The sequence below is a fragment of the Camelus ferus genome, chromosome X, assembly GCF_009834535.1.
Source record: "Camelus ferus isolate YT-003-E chromosome X, BCGSAC_Cfer_1.0, whole genome shotgun sequence".
NCBI lineage: Eukaryota > Metazoa > Chordata > Mammalia > Artiodactyla > Camelidae > Camelus > Camelus ferus.
This window is the reverse complement of record NC_045732.1, coordinates 35,609,637-35,633,282: the sequence shown is the minus strand read 5'-3', so window position 1 is coordinate 35,633,282 and position 23,646 is coordinate 35,609,637. Positions and strand designations below refer to the sequence as shown.

General features: G+C 33.9%; 1 protein-coding gene across 12 annotated transcripts in view; it reads right to left on the bottom strand.

Moving 5' to 3' along the window:
* KDM6A (lysine demethylase 6A) overlaps nt 1–23,646 on the bottom strand; it is a 167,565-nt gene that overhangs the window by 40,733 nt on the left and 103,186 nt on the right. For 2 of the 12 annotated variants that reach the window (XR_004318025.1, XM_032475259.1), the window contains exons 9-17: nt 13,781–13,874; nt 10,794–10,920; nt 5,834–5,932; nt 5,469–5,688; nt 4,774–4,908; nt 4,167–4,322; nt 3,513–3,608; nt 2,472–2,573; nt 1,408–1,803 (exon numbers count right to left, since the gene is read on the bottom strand). Coding sequence is in view for 11 of the 12 variants with exons in the window: in XM_032475259.1 (XP_032331150.1) it covers nt 1,408–1,803; nt 2,472–2,573; nt 3,513–3,608; nt 4,167–4,322; nt 4,774–4,908; nt 5,469–5,688; nt 5,834–5,932; nt 10,794–10,920; nt 13,781–13,874 (1,425 nt within the window). In the remaining variant the exon portion in view is untranslated. The remainder of the gene's footprint in view (nt 1–1,407; nt 1,804–2,471; nt 2,574–3,512; nt 3,609–4,166; nt 4,323–4,773; nt 4,909–5,468; nt 5,689–5,833; nt 5,933–10,793; nt 10,921–13,780; nt 13,875–23,646) is intronic. The other 10 variants (XM_032475268.1, XM_032475261.1, XM_032475260.1 and 7 more) reach the window with 10 other exon arrangements.

The window sequence follows — 23,646 nt, the reverse complement described above, 5'->3', positions numbered from 1 at the left end:
TTTCTATGCTCGCCTCCTTTAGTCTACCCACAAAGTAGGAGAGGGGATCTAATTTGAAACTAAGTCAGATCATGTCACTCCTCCATTCAAACCTCCCTACAGTTTGCCATTTAACTCAGAACAAAATCCCAAATCCTTACAATGGCCTGCAAGGCTGAACATGATTTAGCCAGCCTGTCTCTAGCTGGACCACATTTACCTGTCCTCTCGCCCTTCGCTGGCCCTGCTCAGCCATGACTGCCACCTTAATTGTCCCTAAATATACAAAACACACTCTGGCCTTAGAGCCTATTGCTCCCTGCTGCTCCCTAGACCTGGAACACTCTCATCACAAATATCTTCAGGCCTCACTTCTGTAACTCTTTCAGATCTTTATTCACATGAACACAGTGGGTGCTCAAAATTTCTTTAAGAATGAATAAAATTACTAATCACTCTAGAAAAGATGGTTCTACCAAGAATAGTACTTCAAGAATAAATTTAAAAGTCTTAGAAAAAGAACTTATCTCAGTTTTACCAATAATAAAAGGCTAGCCAGCAGTAAGTCAAGTATTTCCAGGAGACTAATAAAGGTATAAGTAACTTGGCAGTACATATTCACAACATTTTTTTAAAATACTTACTCTTTGACCCTTCAGTTCTACTTTGGAGCATCTGCTCCACGGAAATAACCCAGAATACAGGGAAAATTTTGTGGATATTCTGAAGTAAAAACTTGGAAGTTAAATGTCTAACAGTGAACTACTGAGTACAATATGGCACATATCTTTGATAAAAATAATATTCCTGAAGTCCATTCAAAAACTTCAGTGGCTCCACTCTGCCATCAAGACAAATTAGGCAACTTCCTTTACCTCCTTCAGCTTCATATTCCAACCCCCTTTCTTAATCCATACTCTAGATAACTTTACCAGCTCTCTCTTGTCCCAAATTCTCTAATTTCTGGAAACTCAAACATACGTGCTCTCCTACCTACTTTGATAGCAATTTCCCAAGATCACACTTCATAGTAATTTATGGTGACTGCTTCTTTAGCGGTCTTTTTCTCCTACCAGACCTGATCTTAAGTAGGCAACACATGCAGAAGTAAACTAAGAAACATCACCATAAGTGCTCAGGGTGCCATTGTAATTGAACAGTGGATTTTGGGAGACTGTATGATCTATTTTCTTTTTCCCTTAGAAATTTCTAACATTACCTATGTGTGTAAACTTTCTATGGAAAAGAAAATATACTCACATACATATAATACAGAGTCACGATGTAGTAGGAACATTATAGTACTATAAATGCTTATGAAAACAGTTTCCAAACTTCTATTTCTTCTTCTCTCAAAATGCATAAAGTCAAATAAATAAAGATAACTATTATGTGAGAAGCCAACAAGAAGGCAGTCAGTCCTATTACCTGAGTGGAGTTAGATAGTTGGTTTTTCCACGGCTCCTCTGCGCTGCTGGTCAGGTTTGTGCGGTTATGAGGTAGAGTGAGTGCGTTTCGCTGCAGGTAAGGCACGTTTCCATTACTTCCACTTCCTGTTATGTGATTATTGCCTATCAAAATAGTGTCTGTACTTCCCAGCGTTCTTGATGTGCTACAGGGAACATGGCCTGCAGAAAAGGGTCCATTGGCCAAAGGCTGCCCAGGGCAGGCAGGGCGGACTCCAGGCTGAGAGACGCTAGGCACTCTGGTCAGAGCAAGCTGTGGCTCCTGGCCAGAGACTGAGTTTGTAGGCAGTGATGAGTCAGCTGTTGGCCCGTTAGGAATTCCAGTAGATCGTACCTGTGCAACTCCTGTTTGTCTCATCTGTCAAAAAAAAAAAAAAAAAAAGAAAGAAAGAAAGAAAAGAAAAAGAAAAAGAAATGCTGCCTGTGTGGCCCATGTGGAACAGAACCAGAATATGAAGGTGTTTAACTAAGTAATCCCTGGCTAAAAAATATTTTTTCAAAAAAAGAAATTGTGTTTGTTCATATTTAGATTAGCTTCCTCAAAAAAAGCAGGAATGTTTCTTTTTTTAAGAAATATCCCTTTAGTAATGACAAAAGAAAGCAGCTGAAAACTATGGAAAAAGACTCAAATTTATAGGTCTTTTCTTCAATCACAAAACAGGGATCTCAAAATTCCATTCTATCATATTTATATGCCAGATTCTCCAAACTAAACAAGCTCGAAAGAACCCCACCTCAGTTTAGGACAGCTTGTTAAGTATTAAATAATATAAATAAAATCCATGCAAAATAGGATTTAAACAAATAATAAAACTCTAAGTCCTGTGTTCAAAATCAAATATATAGCTGTTTTTTCCCTAAAAATCTCTGTCCATTATCAGTATTTCAAGAAGCATAGATTACTAAATTCCACCAAATACTGGTAGAAAGTAGAAGTGGACATGAACATACTCTAAAATGATGTTCCAGTCAATAAAAATACTCAAAATCCTAAAAAATTTTAGGGAAAATAAATGCTATACACACTTGGTGTTGCTGCATTAAGACAAACTGACTTTCCAGCTGTTCCAGCATCAGTTTCTGTGCTGGATTTAAATTATTCCTATTTGCACGGAGCTGTTCCAAGTGCTAGAAGAAGAAGAAAGGAGAATACAGTCAAAGACATATCTAAGAAACAAGCTCACTATTCTAAGCAACCTTTCCCTGAAATGAGCAGATAAAACTCAGAACCGCTGTCTAGTCGAAGATACTGATTTCTGACCAACGGCAATGATCCGTAAGATGAAGTCCTTTAAGAAGTTTGAGAAAGTAAAGAATAAACATTTATCTCAAAAAGGTTTATTGTAATGTGATCTTTGAGATAAATGGGCATGAAATTTTATTCAGTATTTGTCAGTATTTACACAGAAAGTTCTTTAAGCTTAGAAATGCATTATGACAAGTACACTCAAAGCAGCACTGTTTTGAAGAGGAAAAGTTTGAGGACAACCTGACTGTCCAAAACTAGTGGTCTGCCTAATTAAAGTATGACACCTACATAAAGAAATAAGGTGTAGGCATAAAATAAAGCTCTTTATATATTCACATAGGAAGGTCTGTAAAATACATTATTAACAGTATATATAGCATTCTACCATCTGTGTAAAAAGGAAAAAAATAACATGAGAGAAAGGGGATGCATATTTGTATGTGCATGACATAGCTCTGGAAAGATAGATAAAAGTTAGTAACACTGGCTGCCTATTAGGGGAACTGAGGGGGTAGGGGCAGGAATTGGAAGGAGAATTTACTCTATATACCCTAAACTCATACATAGGCAGCTTGAACCATGAGAACATACTACTTATTTGAGAGAGGAGCGGGGGCGGGGAATCTAAAAATAAGTGAGAAATAAGAATGAATTATCTCTTATTACTCCGGTAAATGTGGGTTCATTTTACTTATGTGCATATTAATTGATTTTACTGCCATTCAACTTTAAGAACTAATACTTAAAAAAACTTAACAACTTACTACCTCTACTCTTTTTCACTAGGAAAAACAATCTGTTAAAAGCATCTTACATACCTGTAATTTCTGTGGTGTCAAACACCATGAATGACTTTGTTGTTGTGCTGGAGGATGTGACACTGCGTGGCCACTACTCCAATTATCAGAAGTATTCTGAGGAAAATTGATATTAAAAAATTAAAGAATATATGGTTAAATCCATGGAATTAACAATCATGACTAATGGAGGCCAAATGACTATGAATTGGAATATTTACATATAAAAAAGATGTTATGACATTTAGTTCTTTCAAAAATAATTTTACATGCATAATAATTTTAGAAAATCATTAATTTAAAAAATATTGACTCTTTAATAAGCCACCCAAAAAGGCCCACCCCTAAACTATGGCCCCAATGACTAACCTAAATACCACACTGTCCACTAGATCCAACGTTAAGTTTATTTCAATGTCAGTAGAAAGTGATGATGAAAAGTGTGTTGAGATCTTAACGGCAGGGAGATGAGTAAATGACTTGATGAATGCAAATTTATCCCTACTTTCTATATTTAATATGATGCTAAGAATTTGGGATGGAAAAACTCAAACCTTTCACTCTTTGATGTCCACAGATTTAAAATAAAGGACAGATGTTGTTCAAACTGCACAAGTTCAGGGCAGTTGGGAGTTTCGTTTTGATTGGGATTTTCTAATTCTCTAAAACATATACCTTTGTTGGACTAGATGTTCTTTTCCTCTTGGCAGGACTGGACAGGTCATCTACTTGGCTAGAAGGAATCATGTGTAGTGGCAAGGATTGCTGTGAAATTGGTGTTTGACTGAGGCCTAATACAGGTTCAGTATTTGGATGATGAGGTTTACATGCCTAAGAATCACAGAAGGAAGACAAAAATAGGGTTCTATATATTCTTAATTCATTCCTTCAAATTATAAAACTTTACAAGCTGCATACTTTTCAAAGCTATGTGGACATCGCTGATTGCATTATTGAAAAATCAAAATCAAATGAATCATCAATGGAGGAATGTGTACCTTCCTTTGAAAAACTTGCTTTAAAAATTAAATAAACCACTGCAGCATTACTTTAAGAAATCTCCTTCAAAATCATGAAAATGCACAAAGGTTCTAAATTGGCACCCCAAAATTTCTTCCCATATCAGAGGGAGTTTTAATTTGCTCTCGATTCCCTTCACAATTCAATAAAAAGGCCTTTCAGTAATAAAAGCCTCTTGTGCTTAGTAAAATACGCTTGACCACTACAGACTGAAAAGAACCCTTAAAGCTGGGCACCTGCAGAACATAACCCAACTTCTCACCTGCTGCGCTGTGTTCATGGCACCCTGCCTGGAGGTAAGCTCTGCGGGGATTGGTAGGCTCCATGCCTCCTCAATACTAGGAAGTAATTTAGTTTTATTCTGTAGACTACCTTGTGGAAGGTTACACAACTGAGCCTAGGAAAAATTATGTAAAAAGCAAATTTAACACAAGCCTAATTGAGTAAGAGCAAGTCCACTAAATCTTCCTAAATGCTATAACTAATTGTTTTTAAAAGAAAATAGATTCTTAATTTGGGGTTTCAGAAAGATACTAAGTATAATGAGGGTAACCGGAATATAAACCTTTGTGAGAATTAAAACAAAACTGAGCTCTGTTTTCAGAGTTCTTATAGCTGTCTTCTCATGAAACTCCAAGCAAGAGTGAAAGACAGTGTTTGTGTTCTTTTCTCTAAAATGCTATGACAACTTAAAAATGTAGACAGTACATAGAAAAAAATTATGTAAATTAATATGCATCAACAGAGTAAATGTACAAAAGAGCATCTTTTAAAATACTGCATATCTTACTTAAAATGAAAAGTAAAATAATATTACAAGCTATGGTATGTTTACAAAATATGGAAACAAATTATAGACATCAAAACACAACTAGACAAACTTTCCAGCCACCCTCCTCCTGCCTGAGTGTCATGGGGAAACATGTGCTTTAAAAAACTGCTATTTAAACATTTTACCTGTAAATACTTAATTCGTGCTGCAAGTGCAGAGGTATTACTACAACTTCTGCTTCTGGTTGCATTTAAGTAGCATTTAATGGCATCCTGAGGCTGGTTGCAGGATTCGTAGAGTGTGCCTAGGTCCATCCAGGCTGCAGCATGGCCATGGTCCAATTGTACAGCACAAATATAGGCCTGTAAAGCATCCATAGGCTGATTTTGCTGCTGATATAGCACGCTGGGAAGAGAAATTAAGAAAAAAGAAGTCAACTAAGAAGAACTGCTAGCTTCATAACATGATATAAACTATGAAGTACATTATCTGTGACATATATATCTTTGGGTATCAACTATAATGACATTATTTTTATACAAAATCTTACCCTATTGAACACCATGTATCTGCACTTGCTTCTGATTTATCAATAGACTGCCTGTAAGATATAAAGGCATCCTGAACTTTCCCAATACTTGAATAGCACCTAAAGGAGAGGGGAAAAGGGAAAAAAAAAAAAAAAATCAAGAAAATATCATTAATATTGATTGATTAATAAAATAATTTGCTGAAAGGGTATGTCAAAGCAGATAAAAAACTAACATTTAATAATATAAATTTATTTAAATTATTAAATTTTATTTAAATAAGCTAACATATTTGTGTGAATGTGTAAATATATGATAATAATAATGGACATTATAATTAATCCTTTAAAACTACATTATAGTCTATCTGATAGTTCATTAATACAGCATGCTTTAACACCTATTAAAATACTTAAAGGTCATATCACTTCAATATTATAATACTAAGAGGAGAAAACACACGCACACCCCACTGTACTTATATCGCTTGATTTCTGGTTTTCTTTAGAGTAAGAATATAGGGTTAGAAACCAAGAAAACCATTCTATGTTGGTAAGACTTGCTGAATCAGATTTCAATTCTCCTTTCTTAAATAGTAACAATGAGGGCAGTAATTCTTTAATTCATAAAAAACACAAATGTAAGACATAGTTAATATCAAGGTAACTATCAGAAATAGTATAAAATAAGTACAGTATTTCCTGACTAGTAAGGGTAGCAAGGGATGATTAAAAGTTTCAAGAACCTGCCATTTTCTTAATGTAGATGTACTTGATGGATACATAGAACAGCTGAAAACATAAATACAGAATTATCCTAGTGTTTGGCACTAAGGGAAAAAACAAAAACAAAAACAAAAACAACCCAGTCCATCTCTAAGGAGCTTACAATTTAGTTGAGGATCAAAGACACATTATAATGTCATGATACTGTATCAAAAGGCTAGCACAGACAGTAACTAGTCTGACAATTTAGGGTAGAAGGGACCACAATACACACTACAGGATTTAGGAAAGGCAAGAAAGGGACGAGTAAGAGAAAGGGATCTGAATATGTGTAGATGCTTACTGTTTAGACCACTAACTTCCATCACCAACCACTATATGGCAATTTGGTCAAGCAAACAAAACAGAAAAACAACAACATACACATACATGCATAAATTTTCCATTAAACTATGTTTGTATTATAATTGAGTTATTTTGAAAGAGTATTGACTAAGTAAATAGCAAAAAATTTTAAAATATCTTTACTTGCCCATACACTGTATTTTGATCCTCAGAATTTTTCTTTGAAATTTTACTGATTCAAGTAATCCAAAAATCTGGGAACTACTGATTCAGGCAGAGAAAGTGAGAGAAGGCATTTCAAAATGTTGCTTGAACAGTATGAGCAAAACCTAATGCATATGATAGCACAGATACTAACAGAGAATTTAAAATCCAACCCAAGAACTCCCTGAAGTTTGTTCTTCTAACAAGAGGAATGGCACGATGAAAGCACTTTATAGGAATATTAATCTGCTAACAATGTATAAGGACAAACTGAGAGGAAAATAAATTATGGATAGTAAAAAAGACGGTAGCTATACTAGCTAGTTTGGAATAGGCCAAAATTGGGATGACAGTAACGGAAGTGACAACAAAGAAAAAGACTTTGTGACAGATTAATTCGATATTTATGGGGGTGGGGTTATAACTTAGTTTTTAAGCCTGATTAAATAGAGGAGGGAAATGGTGATATTATTGGCAAAAATAAAAGAGAAGGAGCTGGTTTGGGGGAAAATGTGATGAATGAGGTTTGAAATATGCTGGCTTTGACACGAGGTGAGGATACTAAAATGGGTAATGCTAGGTAAAGAATAGGAGATCTGGTCCTGGGGTTTAAACCTTGAAGTACAGAAATCTAGATTTGGAATTCATCCATATATGGAAGAGAGGGTATAAAAACACAGAATACCTATAAAGGAGAGGTAAAAATAAACCTAAGGAATCACTACTCTTGAGGATGGGGCAATATAAGAAAGGTCAGTGACTGAGACAGAGAAGGCAGTGTCAAAGAGCGTCTGCAAACTGTTTTATGAGGAGAGAATTCAGGAAAGGAGGGCAGTAACAAGGCCAAACAGGGCCAGACACCACAAAGAAAGGGAATGCTTAACTAATGGTAGAAAACATGCTCTGTTTGCTGTTGGTTAAATCAAAGCCAAGCTCCGATTTATAGACAAATTTGTCCAACCGCTGGGAGGAATAAGCAGCAATTCCCCAAACCAATGTTTTCATATTCGGTTCCTACAAAGTGAAAGTAGGAAACCAATGTGCCCAAATACAGATGTCCCAATCCAACTGCCAACCTAATAAAACCTAACGAGGTTCCCCTGAGACAGCCCTGTGTAACTGAAAAAGCACTGGGTGTGGGCTGAACCTGGGATCTAGTCCCTGGTCTGATACTAGTTACCTGTGTGACTGTGACCTTGGACAAAACATTTTACTTCTTTGAACTCACTTTCTAAAACATCTGTAAAATGGCAAGTTTTCAGGGTGAACCAGGTGACCCCCTGGTACCTCCCAGCTCTAACATTTTATAGTTCTGTGACAACACAGTCAATGATTAGTGCTACAGTAACAGCATTACCACATTATGTTTCCATTATGATATACACATGTCAAATGACAAATTCAATCTTCAACACAGACCTGAATGCAGAGGTAAGTAATAAAAAGCCTCAAAAATATTAGGATCATCAAATGCCAAAGCTGCTTACTGAAGCCTGAGGTATTCCTTCAGAGCTTTAATAACTTCTAAAATATAATTTATTCATAAAAATTTTCTCACAACAAAACAGATTAGAAGTAATACATGAGAAGGCAGTGAAAGAGAGTAAGAAAAGTAAACACAAAGAAAAAAGTCTAAAATAGTCCTCAAATTATATTATTGTAGGTAAAAAGTAATGAACACCTAACACAATAATCTAGAATCCCAAACCAAGTTAAACTGTAGAAAGTATCCTTTACTTGTGAAGTCAGTTAAGTGTACTGTATATTTGGAAATTTTTATCCAAAAAGATCCAAATAAAAGCATCACAATGGTTAAAATGTAAAAATCAGTTAACGGGGGGGGGGGGGGGGGGGGGGGGGGGACTCCTGTAGAACAGTGCTCACTCAGCTGAAAATTGTGGTATTACTAAAATAGTAATTTTAGATGTTCCATCATATATTAATTTTATATGCCTAGAATTAAGAAAAAACTTACATTGAAAAGACATCTAAACTATTATTTTGTATTAAACGACTACTAATCTTTATCTTAGGTCAAAAGGAAAATATTTTCTGGTACACATTCCTTTTAATCTATATCAAAAGAAATTTTCATATATAAACATTAACACTAGAGGCAATGACCAGGCGAGGCCCTACTTCTAGTACTAACAGCGCTAGCTCTAAACACAAACAGCGTTTAGTTTGTTCATTTATTCCATTTACTTAACAGCCACTTTGCTAGGCAAGGAGATACAAAGAAATGGTTAAGATCCAGTTTCTGCTCCCAAAGATCTTTAGTGAAAGAGAAAGACAAAGTTTGGATTCTCAAACTTTATTATAAGCAACCTAAATTAGATAATTTTAGAAGCCTGGGAAGGGATTAGAAAAATCCCTGCTAAAAATAGCTACTTTTCCATTCAACTCTTGCTGTATATTATTGAGGAATCAAATTTTTTTAAAGAAGGAAGTATCTTAATATTATTCCATCTCATAGAAATATATTTTGCTAAATTTAAAGGGAAAAAGTGAAACCATACAAAATACTAAAATTTAATGTGATTATATGGCAAACTCACTCAAAGTAAAATATTCCGATAGAAAAAGAAATGGAAAAAAGCTTAAAATTAGTACAAAATAGAATAATCTCAAAAGAAATCATAAAAGGAGAACCTTTAGAGTGGTAAGGTATCTAATAGACAACCTACCCAGGGCTTCTTGACCTCAGCACCACTGACATTTGGGGCCAGGTAATCTTTTACTGTAGAGCGCTGTCCCACTAGATGTCAGCAGCATTCCCCATAGTTGTGATAAGCAAAATGTCTCTACAGACATTAAGAAATGTCCCCTATGGGGTAAAAATGCCCCCCACTAAGAACCACTCATCTAATATAATCTTCTTAACCAACAGAAAACGGAAGCCTCAAAAGGTTTAATTGTACTATCCACAATTTCACAAATAGTAGCTTAGCCAAGACTTAAATCCAAGTCTCTTGGCTCCTAGTTGACTGATCTTTCCACCATACTGCAAAAGCTAAAACCAATTAGAAACCAAAATACAATCAGATGATGGTCCAAAAATATATTCTATCAGATATATATACATAAGGTTGTTCCAGATAATCAGTAAGCACAACTGAGACATTCAAAGTACAGAGAAAAGGTTACACACTTACAAAAAACTATTTTCACTACATGTCACTTCTCCTACAACAAATCCAATATTAATGTATGTACTTTCTCACTGTAAGATTTCAAGTAGAACTGTGATTTGAGATCTACTGTTAATCAAATATGCCCATTCTAAGGTATATATCACTGATCAAAATGATAAATAGCAAGCTTCCATTGGCTACTGGTAGTCATCAAACAGAATTAAGACATATAAGGAAAATGCTACAAATCAAAAAGAAAGGCACTTAAATACTTTAATGAAGAATTAATTACTCTATGATAAGACTTTTTAAAAACCAGCAATAATTTAAGTCAAATGAAAATACAATAAGCAAAATAAAAAATGTCCTGATAGACCAGATTATGCTGTAAGAAAACCACCACATTCAGAAGCTTTCTTTTATTTTTAATTTCTAGAAATCTTTGTTATAAAATATATTTAAAAGGAAAAATACACTGATCAAGCTATAACTGTAAACTAGTATTTTAGATCATAATTCAAAACTCTTAGCTTTAAATAAAAACAAAACCTAAGTGTCTTGATAAGTCTCACCTTCCAAGGAAATACCAGGACTGGCCAGAATTAGGATCTGCTTCCAAGGACTTCTGGAGATACTGAATAGCATAGCTTTCCTTGGTGGCTTTATCTCCCAGGAGATCCACAGTATGATGCATCCAACCTACAGCAAATGATTAAAAATATTTACCTGAACGACTTAATTGTCCTTCTGTTTTTAACAATACCAAGCAGAAAACAAACAAGTAAAAAAATACTCTTTTCAGTCAATTTATTCATCAGTTTGCTATACACACTCCCAAAATTTAGAACTGTCAATTCTGGTCATAAGAAAGTCTCTCACTGGTAGGTACAGTCAAAGCTATAAAGAATTTTCACTCCAAAGAAATTAAAACAATTTTAAGCAATGACCTATCACTTAGTAGATTACAAACTACACTTCCCCTTTTCTTCTCTAATTTTTCTATTTGAAAAAAATTCCAACATATGCAACAAAGAAAATAAAGATGTTAAGTCTTATTCACTGTTCCATGTAAAAATTTATGTGCAATTTAAGAATCTCCAAGACAGTCTATTAACCCAATATTTATTTCCAAGGAGTAAATATATAAAGCTATGTAATCAATGATAGTTCAGAATAAAACACACACATACAATCCCACGTTATTGGCACTGGCCATATACTCACACCTCGTATAAAATAAAAGCTATAAAGCATTTTGACAATTTTTAAAACTCCAAGGCTATAAAAAAAAGTATATTTAAATGGTGCAAATAAGAATGGTACAAAATGGGTAACACAAGTATTTAATAAATAAACTTAAATAGTGTATAACCTCACTTAAATGTGGAATCTAAAAAAGTCAAATACACAGAAGCACAGAGTTCAATGGTGGTTACTAGAAATGGTGAGGTGGGGGAACTGGGGAGATGTTCGTCAAAGGGTACAAAGTCGCAGTTAAGTAGGTTGAGTATGTCTAGAGAGCTAATGTACAGCAGGATGGCCACAGTTATCAATACTGTAATGTATACCAGAAACTTGCTAAGACAGTACATTTCAGGTGCTCCCACCACACACAAAAACAAATGGTAACTATATAAGGAGATGGATATGCGAACTAGCTTGACTGTAGTGATCATTTCACTATGCACGGGTGTATCAAAACACCATGTGGCACAGCTTAAATACAATTGTTATAATAAGTAGATGGATAGACAGACAGATAAATAAGCAAGCAAGCAAGCAAGAAGGCTATGTAAGTAACCAAAAGATTGGATCATGGAATAATGTATCCTACACCTTCAAGGCACACAGGAATAATCTGATTTAGTTTGCTGGGCAATCAGTTGCAGATCAATTCAAGTGCATAAAATCAGCTGTTCTTTGTGTATAGTCCACAGTACATATAACAAATAAGGACCTTTATGTTATGACATTTATTATAGTTGCTATATTCCAAAAGTTATTTTAAGAATATTGAGTTACCATGTTTTATGGAAATGTAAGTCAATCACACGTTTATTCATCTGTTCCCCCCTTATCTTGCCTACTATTATTACTAGTAAGAACAGGACCTAGAGTAACAGGCTCTAAAAGGAGTTGCTTCAGCAGCAGTGACAAGCAAGTAGGAAAGATTGATGTGTAGGCATAAATTAGACTCAATTAGGGGAAGTATTTTTTCCTTTCAAAGCCATGAAAAGTTTACTTCCACACTCTGAAATATTGTAAGCCGATGCCAAAGAGGACAGGTGATTCAAACGATTTCAATCGATTTCTTAAATTTTAAAGATGTATGCATTTTGCCATTGGTACATTTTTCACTGCAGCTAAAATGCATAAAACCTTAATTATAAATAATGTGGATTACACTTAGCATGCATGAGGTCCTAGGTTCACCCCCCAGCACCTCCTCTACAAACAAACAAACAAACAAACTTAATTACCCCCCCACCAAACAAAAAAATAATGTGGATTAAAAAATGGTTTGTATTCAAATATTAGCTGAATGAGTAAGCTATCTATTCTAAAGGCATCACTTTGTTCTTTTTACTTTAAGAACTAACACAAAACCGTTTTTGCTGTACTAATAAACTTGTTTTAACTCAGAGATACAAATTCACATTACTCAAACACTATATGTAATCAACAAAAACAAATACTTAAATACTTCTACAATTTTTAAAAGTATGAATAACTCAAGTAAAATTTTAACCAGAGACTAAAAAAAACAAAAGTTTTATTTGAAGGCAATGTGTTTATTTTGTACACATATAATATGCATTAATATCATGAAGATAAGTGATAAAATTTAAGTTTAAATGATTTTAAAATATTAAAAAGTCATCTTTCGAAAACATTCACATTATTACAACATTGGCTAAAAATTAACAATAAATTATTTGCCCAGACCAAAAACAAATTTTAAAAAGCTCAAGGAAAAGAAATACCAAGTATAAACAAGAAACGTGGCTCAATAACCAAGCAACAAAATTAAATACTGGAGAACTCCATCATTATCTTCTTGGTGATGGTGACACATTTACATCCAAATGACGACATTACTTCAGCTTCAACATTACAAGAGAACTGCATGCGTAGAGAAACTGTAGTGTTAGATGTTCCACAATTTTTAGATAAAATGTTTTAGTTAATATTATTGACAGAGCTGAGAAAGCAAGCTCACCAATCACTAAGTGACTTTAGGCAAATTACTTAACTTCACTGAGTACTAATCATATCTGGCACAAAGTATTCAATGCCTTTCTTCCATAGGTTAAACACCAGAGTATAATTTTGAGAACTTAAAAGGACTAGTTGCACTGAAGAACTATAATGAGATGGACTGTAAGATAGATGATGCTTGGCAGAGGGTGGAAATATGATGGGTTCAGATTAATTCTATCAAATCTGGGGAAAGGGACAGAAAAGGAATAGAATACATAAGCCACATATTTATCATCCATGACATGTAAAAACAATGAAAAGAAGTATTTACAACATGCTAAATATAATTATTACATACCTAACTGTTGTAAGACAGTTGCTTTTACTTGTGCAGAAAGGTTTTCTGTCTGCAAAAGCTGTTCATAAGCTTCCTTTGCAGAATGATACTTCCTCTAAAAGAGCAGGGGAAAAAAAAGATTTAAAGAAAATAAAATTAGTATCTTTAAAGAATTAGATCATATCTTAAGATTTATACAATACTGATATTTTAGCATATTTTTAAAAATTAACTGAAAGAGAAAAGTGCTAATCCCATTACTGAATGTTCCTCTAACACTGGACAGTTGTGGTTAACAGGCCATGCTTCAGACTACCTAACGCCAGTAAAACATTCAATATTACGAAGCATCATTAAAATATGACCTTTAAGAATCTGCCAAATCTCAACAGTTAAAAAGAAAACCATCTCAACCTACTTAATAACATAAATGATTTCAACTTTATTTAATAACACTAATCAAGCTAGAGAAGTATTCTACCTCCAACTGCACAATCTGTCTGCCTAGAAATAGCAAGTTCCAAAGCAACTTACTATGAACAATAGAGCACATGCGAAAAATGCTTTAAAAAAAAAATCTAAGAGCAAAAGTAGTTGAAATCTAAGTTTAAAAGATAGTTACTGGCATATCAAATATCCTATGAAAAATTCATAATACATACATGATTTTAAAGACACCCAACCTCCCATAATTATAGTCTAATAATTTTTGTGATATTTAAGGTTCCTTGGGCAAATCTCTAAATGAAACCATTACCCATAGTTCACCCCTCAAAAGTACTAATATGACTGAAACCCATTATTGCTACAGTCCTAAAGCTTAAGGTAACTCTCCCCCTACCCCCTCAATAAAGGCAGGGGGAAGCCAACGAAAGAAACCTCATAAATATTACCTTTAAAAAATATTTGGCAGAATAATAGATTGAAGTGGCTTTTATTCATATCACTGATAGTACATAGCTGCCTGAGCAAACAATTCTTCCTTCCAAAAACAGGAGGTAGAAACACAAAACTAGCTGTGTGAGCCTCAGGCAAACCACTTAAACTATGATCAAAATCCATAAAACAGAGGTAATGCCATCTTTCCATCTAGAGTTGTTCTAAGGATCCAATGAGACAAGTAAAGAGCTATGGAAACAAATAAGGAGCTATATGAATACAGTATGTCGACATGGGGAAGATTTGAAAGAATTGAGATTAACAGTAATTATTATGTAAACTTATTTATTAGGTAAATGAATTCCCCTTAAACACTGATCTGATCTGAAAAAGTCAGACAGTTAATGAAGGATAAAGACCAAGTTATTCAATTCAATTCCTTCAACTGGTAAGTATTTGTTGAGCACCTAATACATAACAGGAACTGCTGGGACAACAGTGTAGTCAACAATACAGACAGAGAAACAAATAAAACCTATTGTACTGAGTATAGGAAGAAAGAGCACATGATAAGTTTAGAGTACTAGCAGACTGGGCAGAAAACGCAGAGACAAGCAGAGACAACTTTACAAAGACCTTCCTAAACCATGCTAAAGACTAAAGACTGTATCGTAAGACAATGGCATACCACTGAAATGGGTTCAAGCAATATAATCAGATTCACATTTTAGGAAGACCACTTTGTGGAATTACCTCAACAAATGCTAAAACATGCTTCCAACCAAACACTAGTAATCAAAAACAACAACAACAAACAAAACCAACATACTTGAAAAACTGAAGAACTGAGAAACATGAAGTCAGATTTCCACCTCATACTACACACACAAAAGTGGCAACTGCATTAAAGACCTAACTATGAAATGTGAAAATATAAAACTAAGAAAAGGTAGGAGAATATTTCCTTGAGATGGGAAAGAATTTATCCCACGTGGCCAAAACAGCACAAATCACAAGGAAGAGTGAGGATCTGACTTGGAACACATAAGCAGAAAAATAGGCAATGGACATAAAAACCAACACACAAAAGGCAAAAAACATGAAGAAGTATACACCTCCAGACATCAGAAAATGCAGGTTTAAATGATACACTACCTTCTACCCAACAGACTGGCAAACATAAAGTTGGGTAATTTAAATATTGTGGGGATGGGAGTAAAGGAAAACACTCGTGCCTTGCTGGAAGGAGATTTACTTGTGAAGTCAGGAATGCAATTATGCCACAATCTAACAATCTCACTCTTGAGATCTATATAATAAAGAAATCTCCCACAGGTAATACACTAAATGGTACTATTTGTAGTATCAAGGAGATGGACAGCTTAGGTCCATGTCACTAGGTAAGTGGAAACAAAAAAATATGGTAGATGCTTACAGTAAGACATTAGCAATTGTAAGTAGTGTATAAAGGCAACAGGACTTTATCTATAAAGGTGTTTAGTAAAGTTTTCCCTCTGGTAATGCTAGAGCAGCATTTCACAGACAGCTTTAAATTCTGGATAAAATGTAAAAGTCAACTATCAGAGAGCACTAACGAGAAACCAAAATCAATGAAAACAGAGAAATTAATACTTAGAAGAACGAAATGGCACTGGCTTATTAGTAACCCCCCTTTCCCAGGATTTTCACCTGAGGGCAGGCCCCAATTGGAACCTGGTTGGCTAGAAATCAAATAGAAACCAGCAATCTTACTAGCTTGAAGAATCAGAGGACAGACTTTGAAGCTATCACAGGAGCTGGAATTGAGGGGAGAAGAAATCTCAGAAAGACAGTCAGGGAGAAAAAAACATCAAAGTCTGTAAACTAAACTGTCCAAATCTCTGGTTGGCCACTGAACTATGCATGAACACAACAGATGTCCAGCAGCCTAAAAGAACTAAAGAAAGGGACATTTTAGCTACTGTCCACCACAGGAGTGACAATGCTTATAGAGTGTGACTTGAGCAAAGCTAACTGGCTAATAAAACAAAAATATCATCTTCAGAAAAATATAATGTTAAAAAACCTTCCATATGCCTGACACTAAGAGATATGTTAGAAATTCAATAAACAAATAAATTCAGTGAGTCTGGTACTACTGATCTGGAAGACCCAGACCCAAGAAGCTGTTAAAATAAAACCATTCTACAAATGCAAGAAATATAAATTTATAAATAAAATAAAACAAAGTCAATTCTCCACAATAGATTATTCATGATACCTAGGATAAAATTACTAGACTTGTAAAGAAACAGGAAATTTTTACCCATGTTCAAAACAAAAGGAAATTAATAAAAACCAGCCATAAAATGACTCAGATGTTAAAGTTTGCAAATAATTTTAAAGCAGCTATTTTAATAATGTTCACAGACAAAAAGGGAAACAATCATAAAGAATGAATGGACAGGAAATCAGAGTACAGAAAGAAAATTGAAAGAGAAACAAAAGGAAATTCTAGAACTGAAAAATACTAATTTCAAATTAAAAAAGAAAAACATCACTAGATGGACTGAAGAGTAGATTAAAGACTTATAAGAAAAAAAAAAAAAAAAGATTTGAAAACAGGTTGGCAAAAAGTATCCAGACTGAAGCAAAACAGACAAAAGAGGAGAAAAAAAGAAAAAAGTCATCCAAGATGTAGGAGACAATAACAAAATGTCTACCATACCTATAATTGGAGTTCAAGAAGAGAGAAAAAATATTGACAGTATAATGGTTGAGAATTTTCCAGAACTGACAAAAGACATCAAATCCCATATCCAAAGACTAAAAAATAATCACAAAGTAGTATAAATACAAAGGAAAAGCTAATACCTAAGTACATCATAGTCAAATACTTAAGAACAAAATGTGAAGAGCGGAACCTAGAAAGTAGCCAGAGAAAATAAAAATACAAAGAACACAACAAGAATGACAGCCATCTTTATGTAAACGTTATCAGTAATCAAATATAAATGGACTAGATATTCCAAACAAACAACAGAGACTGCCGGAACAAATTTACAAAAGTGAAAGCCAAAAACATAGTTATTTGTAAGAGCTGCACTTTTTCATATAAAGACTTAAGTAGGCTGGGAAAAAAAGGATGAAAAAGGATGCCATGTAAACTAAGCATTAGAAAGCTGAAGTGACTAGATTCAGACCTGATTAAGAAGGCTTCAAGGCTGAGTATTACCAGAGATAAAGAGGAATATTTCATAATGATAAAGGACATATCAGGATGATGTAACAATAACAGAGCTTCAAATGTAAGAAAAGATGGCTGACAGAATTAACACGGATAAAAGACTATTAATTGAGCTATGTAATTTATTCCACTTTCGCCAACTGTCCCACTAATATCCATTTTTCTGCCAGGATCCAATTCAAGATCCCACACTGTGTTCAGTTAGCATGTCTCCTTACTATCCTTCAATCTGGGACAGATGCTCAGTCTCTGATTTCATGACCCTGACGCTTTAAAAAAGTACTAGCTAGTTACTTTGAAGAATGTCCCTTAAAGATTTCAAAATTGTAGAATAGATAAACAAGATTACACTGTATAGCACAGGGAAATATACACAAAATGTTATGATAACTCACAGAGAAAAAAATGTGACAATGAGTGTGTATATGTCGATGAATGACTGAAAAATTGTGCTGAACACTGGAATTTGACACAACATTGTAAAATGATTATAAATCAATAAAAAATGTTAAAAAAAAGTCCCTTAAAAATAGTAAGTGCCTTGTAGAAAGGCATTTATCGATATTTATCATTTCTCATATATTAATTAATTAAAATTCTATAGAAAGAAAGGTGTCGCTTTCCCCCCATTTATTCAATTACTCATTTATAGCAATATGAACTAACATATTTTATTCCGTACCTTATATACCATTATTATAATTATTTGTTTCTAAACTTGTATCAGATTTGGTGATTAGAAACTCCATTCCTCTCAAGTTGGCTCCTATATCCTTTTCACATGCCCGTTTTGTTTTTTTTTTTTTTTTTTTTTGAGCATTTCCTTCCTTTTTGGCACCATGAAACGTTCCAGGGCTCATCCTGTTTCCCTGCTTAAGCCCTGGAATGACCCACTTCTCCCCAAGAATTCCTGGTTCCTTTTACTGAAGAATCATATTCAGAAACAAGGAGTCAGGTGCTAGTATGTTCAATGCTGCTAAGGTGGGTCAGTGCTTCTAGGCCCTTTTAGCAAACAGAGCTAGTAAATATGTTTATGTACATACACCCACACACCTATATTTCTATCCAACTATCTATATCCATAAATAATCATATTCATACTGATCCTTCCAATTCCAATCCGACAACAGAGTTCAGTCTAGCCTTTCTTCTTTTCTTACTTGTAACTTCTCCAGTGAAAACCTGGCCCTCATTATCCACAATATATTTACTTATTGGTTTATTCCCAATATTTACATAAAATAGTTACAGAATTTCTATCCATACGCTTGTGAGAAAGTAACCATAGTGCAAGATCTGTTTATAGTTCTGTTTGTCTCTAGCTTTACACTATACAGTCAAAATACTGTTCTCCAAAGTTCACGTAGGTTAGTTCTTTTCACCCCTACCTCCTCAGTATAGTTATGTTATCCATCTGTAATAAAGGCAGGCTCATTTGTTACTGTTTACATTCTATTTTGGGCTAACTCACATTCTGGATGGTCTTAACTATTCAGTTAATTTTGGAGTGTGTGAAACATAACCAGGTTCTAAGAGTTAGAGTTATATAAATAGTATATACTCAAGGTAAGTTCTGTTCTCTCCTCATCCTTTAATATTCCACTCACAACCATCCCTGGTAGGTAACCAATCTCACTTGTTTCTAGTTTATCCATTTTCAGTATTATCTTTGCACAAATGGGACATGTGTATTTTGCTTTGTACATGCATAGTTTCTTTCTTTCACAATTATATTTCACACTTTAATACTTTGCATTTTCTCCATTTAATAGTATATCCTGGAAATCATTCCATATAGTGATTTACATAGGTCTTCCTCATTCTCTTCTAAAGTTGGTTGGTACTCCATTGCCTGAATGTATTATAATTTATACAACCATTCTCCTATGTATGGGCATTTAGGTTGTTTCCAATATTTTGCAATCACAAACAATGTTCCAAAAGATATCCTTGTGCCTATATATTTCCATATTTGGGGAGGTACATTTTCATATTTTTGGAGGTATATTTTCACGGCACATCCCTATATGTGGGACCATTGATTCAAAATGGAAGTGCATGTAGTTTTGTTAGATTATCTGTTCTAGATGGGGTGTACCAGTTAGCATTACCTCAATGCATGAGAGTGCCCGTTCCCCTCCCATAGCCACTTACACTCTTCACCAATCTGATAAGTAAGAAATTATAATACTTCAGTGTTGCTTTAATTTGCACTTCTCTGTGCTTGAACACTTTTCCATATGTTTAAGGGCCATTAAATCCTTTTTTTGTGTGTCTATTTATGTCTTTCTTCCCATTTTTCTATTGGGATTTTTTTGTTCCTTTGTTTCTCAAATTTTAAGAGTTTGTTATGTATTAGGAATATTAGCCCTTTGTGGTATATGTTTTGTGGTAAATATTTTCTCCCAGTTTCATAGGTGTCATTTGATTTATGTTTATGTTTTTGTTTTTGTTATATAGAAATATTTTTATTGTTACTCAAACTGATTGGTCATTCTTTTTATTGCCTCTGAATTTGGGGCTATAGTGAAAAAAGCCTTTTGCCCACAAGACTGAGGAAGAATTCATGTTTCTTCTAGTGCTCATACAGTATCAATTTTTACATTTTGACTCTAATTCATTTGTAGTAGTTACATTTTGTGAATGGTTTGAGTTATGGGTCTAATTTTTATCTTTTTCCAAACGGCTACCTAGTTGTCCCAGATTCATTTATGAATAAATCTGCCTTAGCCACTGGAATGTGAGATTTTACCTTTATCATATACTCAAATTCCCTATATACACTGGCCTTTCTATAATATTCCTGGCCTTTCTATAATATTCCACTGGTCTATATGTCTATTCATGCGCCAGTACAACACTTTTAAGTTTATAAGCTTCCTTGTATATTTTAATATCTAGTAGAGTTAATATAACCCATATTATTTCTCCCCCATCCCCAACCCCTACCAGTATTATCCTGGCTATTCTAGTATTTTTTTTCCATACCAACTTACATAATTCCCTTAAGAAGTCTATTAGTATTTTCTACTGATGTTCCATTACATTTATAAATTAACCTAGAGAGAATCAACATCTTTATACTGTTGAGTCACAGTATCTTTTAAGTTTATTGTTAAGTATTTAATTACTTAACTAGAAAAAAAATGGGAATTTTTTCTAACATCATGCTCATTATTGTTGTTGAAGACTTTTAATTTCTGTATGTTAATTTATGCCTCTAATTTATTTCTCTTTTCTAACTGCATTGGCTAATACCTATAGTACAATCATTAGGAGTAATAAAGATAGTGGGCATCTTTGCCCTGCTGCTGATTTTTGTGAAAATGTCGCTAGTGTTTCTCCTTAAGTAAAATCCTGGCTTTGGAAGTAAAAGTACATGAATTTTCTCAAGATAGGAAAGTAACCCTTAATTCCTATCTCCAACAGTATTTTTAATCGGGAATGGGTACTGAATTTAACAAAGGCTTCTTCAGCATCTATGGTGATAATGATTTGCTTTTACCTTTAGCTCTATTATTATGCTGCATGATATTAATAGCTTTCCTAATATTCAATCAACCTTGTATGCCCAGAATGGTCTTAGTATATTATTTGCTTAGTGAGGTAACAGATTTTGTTTGCTAATATTTTATTTAGTATTTTTACACCCATCTTCGTCAGTGATACTGGTCTGTATACTAATTCTTTTTTGTACTGTCTTTATCAGGCTTAGGTATCAGTGTTAGACTTAGTTCAAAAACGAATAGGGGGGAAACAGTATGACAGTTTCACAAAAATTTTAACACAGAATTACCATATGACCAGTAATTCTACTTCTAGGTATATATCCAAAAAACAAAAATTGAAAGCTGGGACAAAAACAGTTATTTGCACACTCGTATTCATAGCAGCATTATTCACAATAGCCAAAAGGTGGAAGATACATGAATGTCCACTGATAGATGAATGGATAAACCAAATGTGGTGTGTACATACAATGAAATACTAATTTGGCCTTAAAACAGGAATGAAATTCTGACACATGCTACAATATGTACAAACCTTAAAGATATTATGCTAAGTGAAATAAGCCAGACACAAAAAGACAAATACTGTATCATTCTACTTATGTGAGGTACCTAGGGTAGCCAAACTCATAGACACAGGAAGTGGAATAGTGGCTGCCAGGGGCTGGGGAAAGGGAGAATGAGAAGTTATTGTTTAATGGGTAGAGAGTTTCAGCCTGGGCTGATAAGAAAGTTCTGGAGATGAACAGTTGTTCAATAATGTGAATGTACTTAATTTACGTCACATATATTTTACAATTTAAAAAAAGAAGATATCAAAGCACTCTAGCCTATAGTTAATTTTTAGAATCAGAGATTTTTGTTTCCATTTTATGTTTAAAATATGCTATAGAATCAATAAGTGCAGAAAGGACTTTAATTATTACCAAACACATATGTGTCTCAAGGTCAGATTAAAAGCTGTTATAAGCCCCCGACTCCCCTCAAAAAAAGAAAAAGAAATGAGAAAGTTTTTCTTCATTTCCAATGCTCTGGGACAATCTATAGAGCATTAGAATTATCTGGTCTTTAAAGGCTTGGTGGAATTCCCCTGTAAAGCTATCTGGGCATGGTACTTTCTATAAGGCATTACTTAGTTTTCTCTATTTCTGTTTATGAAAATTGGATTTTTATAACTTTTCTAACTCTAATGAGGTCAATTTTGCTAATCTGTATTTTCCTGGGAAATAGTCCATTTCGTTTAAGTTTTCAAATTCATTTGCATAGAGGTCTGCTAAATAGTCTTATATGATTGTTCTAATTTCTTCTGTTTCCATCATTACCTTATTTTGTGTATCTGTGCTTTATCTTTCATTTATACCCTTGATCAATTTAGCTTGTGGTTTATTTATTTTGTTAATTTTTTCAGAATACTAAGGTTTTGACCTGTTACTTAGATCTACTGGTTTTCTCTCCTTTTCACACTATTATTTCTTTTAAAAAAATTCTTCCTCCTTCCTCACAATATATTTTCCCTACATTGATTTCTGTTTGTTTTCTTAACAGATTTGCTTACATTGAACTAACCTTGAATTCATGGACTAAACCCTATGTAATCATGACATAGTTACTGCATCTTTAAATGTCAGTTGGAATTTATTTTTCTTTTTTTAGAACTGTTGGACTTGTATAATACACATAAATGAAACCAGTCTACATTGTTTCAGTAATAAACTACTGCTGGATAGTTGGAAGACAATGCTAAAAATGAAACCAATAATTTTTATCAATAGTTTTATCTATAATAACATTATTTATAACTATCCCTCAAGGAAGAATAGTTAAATTAGTTACAGTACATCTCTGCAAAGGGATATAACACAGCTCTATGTGTACAGACAGGGAATAGTTTCCAAAATATAATACTTGGTTAAAAAAAAACAATTTAATAAGCAAGATCAAGAAAGAACATACATAAACATGGGCAAATATGTATATATATGGATTTGCTTATGTATATGCTGAGTTTCTCTGGAAGGATACAAAAAACACTAGTAACAGTGGTTGGTGGCTTATGGGAGGGGAACAGGTGGCTAGGGAAAAGGAGGGAGGAGGATACTTCACTGTGTATTCTTTCAGACACTTTCATTTTGGATTATCTATGCAAAAATAAGTAACACTGTAATAACAAAATTAAAAGGAAGAAATCTTGTATCTTTGAAGGCTATTAAGAATTTAGATGGTGAACTATTCCAAGTTATTTCATCAAAATCAAGAAAAAGAAATGAAGGCCA